The 13,252-nt window shown below is 37.0% G+C and overlaps 1 protein-coding gene across 8 annotated transcripts in view; it reads left to right on the plus strand.

The window, feature by feature from the left end:
- HELQ (helicase, POLQ like) overlaps positions 1-12,586 on the plus strand; it is a 50,853-nt gene extending 38,267 nt beyond the window's left edge. For 6 of the 8 annotated variants that reach the window (XR_011437064.1, XR_011437062.1, XR_011437067.1 and 3 more), the window contains 4 exons: positions 2,144-2,317; positions 4,677-4,790; positions 5,573-5,707; positions 12,371-12,586. Coding sequence is in view for 3 of the 8 variants with exons in the window: in XM_014738789.3 (XP_014594275.1) it covers positions 2,144-2,317; positions 4,677-4,790; positions 5,573-5,707; positions 12,371-12,487 (540 nt within the window). In the remaining 5 variants the exon portion in view is untranslated. Of the gene's footprint in view, positions 1-2,143; positions 2,318-4,676; positions 4,791-5,572; positions 5,708-12,370 lie in introns of those variants that run through there. The other 2 variants (XR_001380469.3, XR_011437063.1) reach the window with 2 other exon arrangements.
- Positions 12,587-13,252: the final 666 nt, after the last annotated feature.

The raw sequence follows: 13,252 nt of genomic DNA on the forward strand, positions 1-13,252 counted from the left end.
ATAAAATCTTTAAAAAAAAACATTGAATTAAATATTTCTTAAAACAAAACTGTTATATCAAACTCTAAAATATAAAATAAAAACAAAACCATACTAATTTGGAACTAATTACCAAATAAGCATTTACAGAATCTTATTAGAATACTGCATCTTTTTAAACTTGAATCAGAATTTATTTTTGTTACATTTTATGAAACACAATCAATAAATGTTTGTTCAATTGATAATTAAGTATTTAAAATAGTATGGGCATGAATGTATCTTAATTAAGAGTGGTTTAGCTAATAGTTTAAGGTTTTGAAGGTTTCTTTTTCTTAAATTCTTAAATTTCTTAATTCTAGAAAAATGTTTCTTTTTCTTAAATTTTATTTACTTAAAATCTGATTTCTCCACATGGAAAAAGGCTCTCCCTTTTTAAAAACATTTCTTATAAAAGATCTTGAAATTGGCATAAAGCATCTTATCTTGCCATGTAGTATAATCATATCATTTTTCTTGGCTTAGAAAATACATTCCAAGCAAAATCTACATTAACTCAATTTATAGTTAATAATGCAGGTGCACTAAAATTGGGAAATTTAAAAGCAATCTTTTCCTACTTGTTATTCAACTTACACATTTTTGGCTTAATGCTTCTAGATAGAGTGATCTAGTATCAACATTCAGAATCTGTAATTTGTACACCTTTGACATGTCTCCCTAAGTTCTCATTGCAAACATTCTTTTACTATGGTAGATGGTGTAATTTCATATCTTATACTTACCTTTTCTCTTTCAAATTCATCCTTGTTTCCCTCTGATTTTAAGTATGAGTTACTCAGTTTCTAAGTTAGCTTGATATTAGCTATGAAATACTTTACACAAAAGTATAGTCAGTAGACGCCAGAGGTAAAGGTAGGTACAGAAAACAAACTGTCAGCTACAGGAAGCATTTTTCTTCTTCACTGTTTTAACTTTGGAAACATTAATTATTTATCATGACCATTTGAAAATCCTGGAACCTAATGTTTCCTCATAGTTCACAATATAGACAGCTTGTTAATATATTTATCTAAATAAATGCAGCAGGGCCTGCCCCGTGGCCAAGTGGTTAAGTTCGCGCACTCCACTTTGGTGGCCCAGGGTTTTGCCGGTTCCGATCCTGGGCGCAGTCATCACCACTCATCAGGCCATGCTGAGGCAGCATCACATAGCACAACCACATAGCACAACCATAAGGACCTACAACTAGAATATACAACTATGTACTGGGGGGCTTTGAGGAGAAGAAGAAGATTGGCAACAGATGTTAGCTCAGGTGCCAATCTTAATAAATAAATTAAATAAATAAATAAATGCAGTTGTCTACTTTAGAATCACGATCACACACCTATACAGTCCATAAATGCCATAGTAAATGTCAAGGTCTCCCCAGCTCCTTCCCTTCCTGTATTCTTTTTCTAGGGCAACAGTAACAGATTAGCACAAGCTGAGTGTCTTAAAACAACAAATTTATTCTCTCATCGTTCAGGAGGCCAGATGTCTGAAATCAAGAGGCTGGCAAGGTCAGTTCCTTCTGGAGGCTCTGAGGGAGAAGCCGTCTTGCCTCTCCCCTAGTTTCTGGTGGTTGCCAACAGTCCTTGGTGTTCCTAGGCTTGTAGACTCCTCCAGCCAATGTCTGCCTCCATCTTCACATTGCCTTCTTCTCTGTGTCACTCTGTCCTCTCTTTGAAGGGCACCACTCATTCAATAAAGAGCCCCAAATGGCCCACTGTACATCCAATATGATTTCATCTCGAGATACTTAACTAATTAGATCTGCAAAGATCCTATTTCCAAATAAGGTTGCACTCACAGGTACAACGGGTAAGGACTTGAACATATCAGGGCAACACACAGTTCAACCCTCTATACGCCCTATAGAAGGAAGTTTAATTTAAATTGGAAACAGTTTGGCATATCTCTTTTTATACTTGGAAAAATGATAACCAATTTGAATTAATCTAAAGTACAAATGTTAGAAATCGGTTTTATTTCTGTGGAATCATTCTGTCCTTACTCTCCTGTGGTACAACTTCGTTCACTTTACCATTTGTCCAATTTGAATATAATGTACATTTTTAGCAGGTCCAGTACATAAATTTCTTTGATTGTGTCTTTCTAGAAAGTGGACAAGGGCATTGTCAACAGACTATACCTGTCTTTTGTTCTTTTTACCTTGCTCAAAGAAACCAACATTTGGAGTGTGTCTGAAAAATTTAATATGCCTCGAGGATATGTACAAAATCTTCTCACTGCAGCTGCCTCATTCTCATCTTGTGTGCTACATTTCTGTGAGGTAATTCCATTGAATTCCATACTTTTTGCATATTCTTGTTTTATCTGTTAATAAACTCATAAACCAGTTACTGTTTTCTGTTGACTTATTATGTTATACAAAGCACTCAAAATTTATTTAAACTATATCTTTGCTATTATCTGCTTACAAAAATACTATATACATACTTATGGTAAAGATACAAAAATGACAGGATTGGGGCTGGCCCAGTGGCTCAGTGGTTAAGTGCACACATTCCGCTTCAGTGGCCTGAGGTTCACCAGTTTGGATCCTGAGTGCGGACATGGCATCACTTGGCAAGCCATGCTATGGCAGGCATCCCACATATAAAGTAGAGGAAGATGGGCATGGATGTTAGCTCAGGGCCAGTCTTCCTCAGCAAAAAGAGGAGGATTGGCAGCAGATGTTAGCTCAGGGCTAATCTTCCTCAAAAAAAAAAAAATGACAGGATCAACTAAAATATATAATGAACAAGTAGAAATCATCTAGTTATCCCTACTTTTAGAACCACCATTAATAGTTTCAAATATTTGGAATCAACTGTTAAAAATGACATTTCTCCATTGATGTGTGTTCTGTGTGAGTGTCTTTCTCATGAGTGATAAGCATATAAAGTATTGATGACCAATATCCAACAGCTACCTCATGACTGCTTAGTACCGTGTTCTCTTGATTGCAACAGTATTTTAACATTTTTGCTTCTAACGTCAGGCAGCTGCTAGGTTTCTACATCAAATGTTTTGTTTATAAAATAACTCAAGAAGAAAGCGTTATTTTAGCCATATGCCTTTGGGATGGATTTGTTAAACACTACTAAAAGAAGCTTTCACATTTTCCTTAAATGACACAACAAAGCTTACCAGACTTTTCTACCCAGATAATTTTTTTTATGAATTTATAATATAAGCCATTTTTGGTGCATTTAAATTTCTTCTTTTTTGAGTGGCATAATAATTCTTTCCATATTTGTTTCTATACTTAAATTTTTTTAACTTTTTTCCCTATGAATTCTACTTTTAAACTTAAAATCTACTTCATTTGCTCTATCTTAAACCTCCATATTCTGTATATGTATATGGCAGTTAATTATCATGTGTACTAATGGAGTAACTAATTCAAAAATACTTCACTACGGATTGAATGATAATTAGTTTAGCAAGTTTACCTTTCTAAATATCTTTTATTTATGCTGATTTTTAAATATTAGCTTATACTCCCTAATCACACACTGGCTAAGCAGTAGACAAAAATTGTAGATAATAAGAAGCTAGCCTTGAAAATGTGTTTTCTATGTTTGTAGGTCTTTATATTTATAGAGGCTTTTCCTAATATTCTGGCCCTTTGTTTTACTTAGGACTATAAGGACTTAAGCCTTATAGAATTGTTCAAGTTAAAGAATCTATTGGTTGAATTGGAAAACCAACTATAATTTGATGGTTGATGCTAGGATCAATCTACATGACAACCTGTGTTCTCCTGAATGTATTTTCAATAATTTAAAGTGTTTTTTTCTTTTTAAAAATTATGTAAGTGGTATAAACTAGTACACCAATCATATTAGTCAAGATAGTTTTAACTACAAGTAACAGAAAAACCCCTTAGAAGTTTAAACAATAAAGGAAAATGATTGTCTTATACAACAGGAAAGCCAGAGCTAAGATAGTTCCAGGGTTGATTGATTCAATAGTTCTATTCAAGGTTTTGTTTTGTTTTTTTTACTCTGCCATCTTTATTGCATTGACTATTTTCCTAGTGGTCACAAAATGGCTAACTAGTGCTGTTCCATGCATCACATACTCTCACAATGATACCCAAACATTATAAAGGAAACTTAAAAAAAAAAAAAGCTGCTATTATAGAAAATTTCAAACATGTAAAATAAGACAAAGTAATATGATGAATACCCATTTACCCACAAGCTTTAATAATAATCGACTTACGGCTTCCAATTATTATTTTAAATATTGCTTCACTGAGCATCGTGTTGCATTTGAATCCTTCCATATTTAATATTTCGTCTTCAAGATAAATTTGCAAAAGTGGGAATTGTTTTCAGTAGTTTGGGAAAGAAAAACTATTCATTCACTTCCTGATATTTTGATAAAAATGAATAGAGCTCTCTTACTGACCTATTTTTCCATTTTCAATCTTTTTCCTCATCTCAAAACCAGTTCATCAAATTCCTCAGAGTCTCTGCCATGTTTCCTCATAATAATTTTGCTTGGAATCATTGTTCTGGCTTAACCCAAGTTCCAAAACTTACATAAAGGAGCATCCTCTCTGAGCCCCGAGCCATACAGACTAAACTTTGAAATAACTTACCGGATTTAAATTCTGTGTCTTTCTTTGTGTTCTGCAGGAGCTTGAGGAGTTTTGGGTTTATAGAGTCCTTTTGGTAGAACTTACCAAGAAGCTGACTTACTGTGTAAAGGCAGAGCTGATCCCTCTCATGGAGGTGACTGGAGTTTTAGAGGTTAGTAGCTTCCCAGTTTCCAACTGAGATGATTTCAACTCACAGAAACATTATATTCTTTTAGTAAATTGCTGCCATGGCCTTGTTAATCTGGAAGTAGTCCTGATGAAAAATCACATTAGTGAAAAAAAATAACAGTAGGTTTAGGGGTGACTCTCCCCAAATAGGTGTGCTACTGCTCACCCTTAGCATCTCTTCCTTCCTCCACTCCAAGGAAGAGCTACCCCTGTCAGTTTAGACTCAGTGCTTCTCCATGGTTGGAGTGCTCAGGTAGTGACAAGGCGTATCTCCATTTCCTGAGAGAGTGAGAAGAAAGTGTCCTCAGCTGGTTTTTCAGCTTTCTGTTTTCGACCAACCCTTGATTTTAGTCTATTCTCTGTTATTCAGTTCTTGAATCAGAAGAGTTCGTCTGCTTCGGAAAACATACACACACACTCACAAACAGAAAATGAGAACAGTTTTAGAATATTGGACCAGTACATTTTGTTTGGGGATCTGAAATAGTGCCATAGCCTAAGTGCCTCAGTGGGTTTCTCATTCTGGATTGCAGCGCACATCAGTTGACTTAAGCTGCACGGAAAGCTGTCTTGCTGTCAGATTGGAACCACCCAAATGCATCTTTTCATATTCCTCAGGATTCTGATATATCTCTTCATATTTACTTTATTATCTTAGTTTATTCCTATCTCTCACATGTGAATTTTTTCCCTTCAGTAGGACACTTAATTTTTTTTTTCCTAATCCCAAATTCTGATCCTAATGGTTTTGGTAATACTTTTCAGGCTCGAGCAAAACAGTTATACAGTGCAGGTTATAAAAGTCTGATGCACTTAGCTAATGCAAATCCTGAAGTGCTGATAAGGACAATTGATCATTTATCAAGACGCCAGGCCAAGCAAATTGTTTCATCAGCAAAGGTAAGAAAGAAACCATTTTTTAACCTTTATGATATTTTGCAATATCTCCTTATACTTTAGACATAAAAACAAAAACTTTTAACTGTAGACACAGAAGTTTATATTTACAATATGTGGATAAAAATAGTGCCTCTTTTATGATACAAGACTTGCTAAGAAAAGAAAAAGGACCTCCTAAAAAATAAACACAACTTCAGGAGTTCATCGAAGTTCGGGGAACTCTGGAGCACATTGAATTCTGCCTCCCCCACCCTTTTCACAGGAAGTCCTTTCCTCAGCATCCCTGACATCTGATCTTCCCACCTCTGAACACCTTCATTGACCAGGAGCTTACAACCTCAACAATTAGTTAGTTCTATTTCTGGACACTCTTAGTGTTACAAAAAGCTTCCTAATATAACGATACCCAATTTTGCCTTCTTAAAATGTCCACCATTGCATCGTAGTACTGCTCTCTGGAACAAGTCTATTCCTTTGTTCATAGGGTAGTTTTTCACACATTTAAAAACAGTTGTTATTGCCACCAGGGTTTCCTAAAGATTGGTGCCTGAGCTAACTAACTGTTGCCAATCTTCTTTTTTTTTTTTCCTTCCCAAAGCCCCCCAGTATATAGTTGTAGGTCCCTCTGGTTGTGGCATGTGGGACGCTGCCTCAGCATGGCCTGATGAGCAGTGCCATGTCCGCGCCCAGGATCCAAACTGGCGAAACTCTGGGCCACCAAAGTGGAGTATGCAAACTTAACCACTCCTCCAGGGGGCCGGCCCCAGATTATTTCCTTCTTGATCTCAACTATAGTTCTACTCTTGTAACCTGAAATTGCTTAGTTTTTTTTAAACTTCCTTGTTACACTGTTGTCATATATAGATCAGAATGAGCTAAAAAGTTAATTTTCATCTTACTTTTTTGAATAGTGCTCACATTGTTTACGTTACCTTAACTGATCTAAGTAGTGTATCCAGGGATCCAAACTCCTTCTGTCTCGTTGCTCAGCCATTCTCAGTACATGGCTTCCATCTTATGGACTAAGATACATGCTCTGGTTCCTAGCATCCCTTCTGTTTTCCAGCTAGCTTGAAAGAATAAAATGCATATTTCTTACAGGATTTTGAGTAGAGGAGTGGGTTAGAGGTTGCAAATAGGGGAGCAAGAATGGAAATAAGGAAACCAGTTAGGATTATATTGAGGTTATACAGTTTTTTGCAGGAATGCCACAAAAATGGCATGCATCCTTCTTAGTACATCATATCAGGAGCCACCAGATGTCAGTTTGTCCCATGACTGATACTAACTTTGGTCATTTGGTTAAGGAAGTGTCATCTGGAAGGTTTCTCCACTGTAAAGTTATTTTTCCTGTTGTAATTAGTATTTTGGGAGTGGATACTTTGAGACTGGGTAGAGATCCTATTCTTCATTGAACTTTCAAACACTTGTTTCAGCATCCATCCATGATTTTTGCCTGACTCAGTTGTTTCTATGATGTTTGTCAATGGTGACTTTCTAACTCCATTATTCCTTCTACGTTTATTTATTGGCACTTTACTATGAGGAAAAACTTTTGCTTCTTTATTTATTCATTAATATATTTATATCAGAATGAACCGTGGGTTCATACTTATTCAATTACTACCATTAACTATTTTGGTGCTCAAATGGCCTCAGATTCGACCAGCTGGAGCCCCTGCAAGATGGTTTCTTTGTCTTTTTGACCTGTCCCCATCATTACTGGAGTACTTTTGTACTTTCTGGCTGTATCTGTCAGGGTCTAGTCATTAGGAACAAAAACCACACAGTAATGTGAACAAGAAAGTTTAAAGAATTCGTAACTAGTAACAGACGTTATTATTTGGCTTCTAAGGAGTAAATAGAACTTTAAAGAATATAGGAAGAAGTACTGAGAGAGGGGCCATCCCCACCCCATACCACTCACCATGGATGGGTTCAGCCTTCAGTGGAGGAAGTGTGGCTGTGGCCCCCTAGTTTGTTGCATTGTTACATCCAAGTCTGGCAAGCAGGAAACTACCCACTAAAATGCCAACAAAACTGCCAGGAAGCTCCCTGAGTGTGCTGTTGAGCTGCTTGGAAGCTAACTGGAGTGCTCATGGAACTCACCGGAAAGCTGCCTGCAGCAATACTGTTCAAACTCACTGTAATGAGCCTCTGGATGTTCAGCATACCAGACAATCATGGTTGGAGCCATAAGAAAAAGACACACACCAGAACCAGGAAGAGAAACCCCTTCCTCTCATAGTCTCTCCAGTGCCCTCTATTGACAAAGCTTAACATTATACCAGCTGGCAAAGGAGAAACATTTACAGGATCCAGCTCGAGTATTTCCAGCAGGACAGTGAAGGATGGATTTGGAGCTGAGAAGCAATAAAATTAATAACCAGCACTCTGGCACAACAAGGTGTTCCAGATTCAGTATTTCCCTTGTCTTAGCCATGGAATCACCCATTTTTTCCAAAGAGCCCTAGTTCTTTTTAGTGAAGAGTGGTATTTAGAAACCCAAGTTTTAGGGGCTAAGGGTGCTCATTACCAGAGGGGTAGGTCATTGCTTCTAGGTTCTCTCAGGAGACAGAGCTCACATACGTCTATACATTTTTCTACTTGTAAGTCATTAAAGGCTGTGAGCTCACAGTGATAACTCCACTTCTAATTTTTCCAGGTTCATACTGCTGCGTAACAAAGATTTACCTTGAAACTTAGTGGCTTAAAACAGCTATTTTATTTTGCTCATGTTTTTGTGGATTAGGAATTCTGGAAGGGTTCAGCTGGGTGATTCTTACTTGGAGTCTCATGCAGTTACAGCCAGATTTTGACTAGGGCTATGGTCGTCTAAGGGCTTGACTGGGCTGGATAGCCAAGATATCCACTCACATGACCGGCAGTTAAAAATTGGCTGTCATCTGGGGCTTTCAACTGGAGCAGCTACATATGGCCTTTCCATGGGCCTTGGGTCTCTCATGGCATGGCAACTAGGTTCTGAGAGGAAACATCCAGAGAGTGAACATTGCAAGAGATCAAGGCGGGAAATGCCAGAAACCTTCTGAACTAACCTCGGAAGTTGTGCAGTGTTGCTTCTGCCGCATACTGTTGGTTGCTAGAGGGCAAGATCAGCTGAGATTGTGAGGAAGGGGAACTGGACCTCCACCTCTGCATGGGGAGTGTCAAATACTTTTCAGTCATCTTTAATGTCTGCCCTCTGGTCACAAATTATTTACATTTCTCCCACATGCAAAATATACTCATTCCCAAAAGATTTATTCCTTTATGGCATCAGACTCAGGCTCAAGGTCCACTATTTCTTCTAAATCACGTCCAGGTGCAGGTGATGCTCCTTGAGTATAATTTCACAAATATGATTTCTCTCAATCTGAAGACCTGTGAAGTAAAGAGATACAATATGCAGTGGTGAAACAGGGATAGGATACCACAGTACACTCCCATTCAAACAGGGAAATTGGGTAGTGCATAGCAGCAATTCTGAAGTCCAACCAGGCAAATGTGGCCATTTCCTTGATTAGGACCCAATTCTGCTCCCTGGGAATAATTCTTCCTGGCCCATGTTTGCAGCCGGGTAGCTTTCTCAGTCCATTTCCTGTCTGTAGAAGTTCTAGGGTTCAGAGGTTCTTTCTATTTTATACTGTTTCTCTATCCCTTTTTATTCGATGTGGTTTAATTTCCTTTAAAACATGTGGGTTTCTTATTCATCTATTTATAATCTCCATGTAGCTTGGGTTTCTTACAGCATGGTCGCTGGGATCTGAGAGGGAGCATTCGACAGACCTTGGAATAGTCTCATTCCAAGAAACCCAGGCAGAAAATAAATGCAAGGCTTCTTTTGACTGAGCTCTGGAAATCATGCAGCATCATTTCTACTGCATCCTGTTAGTGACAAGCGAATCACCAAGGCCAGCACAGCACAGGTTCAAGAGGAGAATTGGATCCCGTCTCTCAATGAAAGTGTCCAAGAATTTCCAGCCATCTTCAATCCACCACACTAATCCCACGCTCCAAGACTCATTGGAGTCTTTCCTCCTCTCGTATTTTTAGTTCCTTTCTCCAACAGTAAAAATCCTGGCTCCCATTTTCATCAATATATTTACCTATTTTGCTCAATCCTAGAATACACTGAAAGTAATTTCAAAATTGTTGAAGCATACCACTGCAAAAAAACAAACTTACTAGCTAGAGTTCAGAATTTATTTACAACTCTTTTTGCCTTTAGTCTGAGAATATATAATTGAAATAATGTGTTCAAATAATGTTACTTTGTTTGCTTCAGTTATTGTTGTGTTATTCATTTCAAACACAGATTCTGTTTATAGCCCATTTTAGTCCCTTTCCCTCGTCCTTATAGATTTTTTTAAAATATATATACAAACATTTATATATATATATAAGTATATGTAACATTTAACAAATGTTAAATGATTCATTTAACGTGGTCACTGTTACCTCAGCTACTGGAAAACTTACCTAATTACATTTTAATCTCTTATATATAATGCCGTATAAAATGTTGTAACATACAACAAAAGTATATAAAACATTTACCTATTTTCTTCACCTTTAAATTGAAATAGTTTTACTAGGATATATCATTTTCTTTTATTTCTAGAATTTTCTTGGGTTGCAGTTTTAAATATTAGCTCTGATCCATTGTTTAATTTTTCTTCTTTAGCAATTCCAATTGTATGTATGTTGAGTGGTCTTTGCCCATTTCAATGTCTCTGACCTTTTTTACTTCTGTCTTTATCTCATTTTCATTCTCTCCATTGTCTTCCTGCTTTTTTTTTTTCCCCAATCACCTTAATTAGATTTTTAGTCAAACTCGTTCTTCCTTGGGTACCTCGTTATTAAGTTTCTTATTTCTGATATGATTTTGCCTTTTTCCTCTCTTTCTTTCCTGAGCTTACTCAACTTTTGTTTCATTTCTTTCTGGTCTTGGTCCATTTCTGTCCTTAGTTTTCGGACTTTTATTCAGGGTGTGTTTTTGCCCACGTATCTCCAAATGTTTATTTGAGAATATTTAATCAGTTTGGAGTGCCGTGTTACAGTTTTTGCTTCATGATTTGCTTTCAGGGTAGGCAGTTTTTATGAACTGAAGTGCTTTGAACCTCACTTTTTCATAGAGGTGGTCGTTTTGTACAGATGAGAACCGCCCTGCGATTCTTGGACAGGGATGGCCATTGGGAGCGGGGTGTGAGAGTCCTGGTTGAAAGTCTCTCTGTCAGTGTAGCAAAGCGTAGCTTCTTTAATGGACACTTGGGGCAGGAGAGGAGAGCAAGGAGGGGTTGTGTTCTTTGATTTTTTTAATTTCCTTTTTGTCCTACAGCATCTTAAATTTTCCCCTCTTCTTTCTTTTTCCCCTCACTGCTCAGCTTCCAAAGGGCGCCTCTCCCTTTTTGCCCATTCTCTCCCTCAGAAGCATTGCCTTCCCAAGACTGCCTTCTTGGAAGAGTTCCACACCCTCTAAGTCCCTTCCTGTAAACAATGGTTTAATCTACCTAGATTCCTTTCTCAGTATTTTTGTACTTGGGGTAGCCTTTCTCTCTCTGGAGGTGACTTTATTTAATCTTAGACCCTCGGTTCTCCTCTTTTTTCCAAGTAGTTTTTTCTCAACCCCACCTTCATCTCTGCAAACAGTTGGAGTGGGAGCCTGAGAAATGGCTCTGCTGAAAGTGGTAGATTTTTCTAACTACGAGTAATTTGTGGTTGATGATGTTCTCTATGTTCTGGTAATGCTGACACACGAGTATTGTGTAGTTTACTTGTTCTGGTTGATCTGTGTAGTTTTTAGAGGATGTGTTGGGAGATTCACTTAACATGGTCACCATACCTCAGCTACTGGAAAACATACCTACTAACATTTTAATCTCTTTTATATATAATGTTGTGTAATGCTATACTTTATATCAAATTGGTAGAAAGTGGGTTTTTTTCACTGTTTGTGTTGTGTGATTTTTTGCCTCTGTGATTTTACTAAACTTTTTATTATAAAAATTTTGTAACAGAATTAATTAATGCAAATACTTCACCCCAATATACACAAAACCCAGCTACAACAAATACCAACATTTTATTTCTGATTTTTAGAAGGAAGGGGGAAAAGGCATTATTCAGCAAATATTTCTTGACATCTACCGTGTGCCATGTTTAGAAATACTTTCTTTGCTCATTTTGTTTCTGCTTTAATTAACTATGGTTAATTTTAGGACTTGAATAAAACTTTTCTTTGAAACACTGATGGGTTTTTAAAAGATAGCATACTAAATTTTGAGGAACAATAAAATGCATATATAAAGGATAATATTTTCAAGAGCTAATTAAATTTTTGCAAAATTGTCTTGGATTTTATAGATTGGAAGTTAATTTTTAAGTGGCTGAGTCTTCAATAAAACAAATCTTTGAGAGTATTAAAGCTCCTTTATTTTGGTGGGCTAAGTGCAGTGATCAGCTAAAATGGCTTTGACTAAATGCCTCAGCTTCCTTCACTATAATCACTTGTTCTTAAGTGGCCATTTTTCAATTTCGTTATTAATTTTAATGTCTGGATTGCTGACATACGAGGATTCAGGTATCTAATAGACGGTAGTAAAAATGTTAGCAATTCTCTAGCAATGCATATTTTGACCTGATGTCTTAATATTTTTTTTGTAGATGCTGTTGCACGAAAAAGCAGAGGCTTTGCGAGAAGAAGTAGAAGAGTTATTGAGATTGCCTTCTGATTTCCCTGGTATCGTGGCCTCTTCCACTGAAAGGCATGAAGCTATCTGATGAGCATTTTCAAATATGAATTATTTATTATAAATGTGTTTTATTAAAGATTACCTATAATTTGTAAATGAAAAAAATACATTTTAACTATGTGTTAAACTATGGATGGTGTTTGAATATACCTCTCACTCATAGTTGTAGTAACCTTGCCACTAATAATCCATCTCCTTCGATGCTTACACATTGTTTCTCTGCTCAGAAATCTGTAGCGTCCACCACAAAAGGAAATCCAACTTCCTCAACATCTCTCCAGCCTGGCTTTGTGGCCAGATCTTTCATTATTCTCTTCCTCATTTCTTTCTTCAAACTACATTATTTGAAATCCCCATACTTTTCTCTGGGTTTTATGCTATTCCCAATGCACAGAAAATTATCTTTGAAATGTATTGTGTACTTCAAGTGTCAAGTAAAAATGCTCAAATATTGTCTCCTCTATGAAATGGTCCAAGTTCATCCTCATGCCCACCCCGTACGTGGGGTGCTCTTTCCCTCCTCTGAGTACCGTGAACCCCTCATTTATGTCCATATCTTTTTTAATGCTGCTACTTTGTAATCTCTTGGAAGGCCAAGACCTTTTCTGTCGTCTTCATATGCCACACAGCACCTACCACAGCTCACTGCACAAAGTAGGGACCTCTGAGGAACGCATACCACCCAAATCAACAATTTCAAGATTGTCTTTAAACACAACTTAAATATTGCCTCGCCCCCCTCCCTTTTCAGATTTGTAGCTCAAATGTAGATAACTGGTTATCTGTAGGAAAA

The sequence above is a fragment of the Equus caballus genome, chromosome 3 (assembly GCF_041296265.1).
Source record: "Equus caballus isolate H_3958 breed thoroughbred chromosome 3, TB-T2T, whole genome shotgun sequence".
Classification (NCBI taxonomy): domain Eukaryota; kingdom Metazoa; phylum Chordata; class Mammalia; order Perissodactyla; family Equidae; genus Equus; species Equus caballus.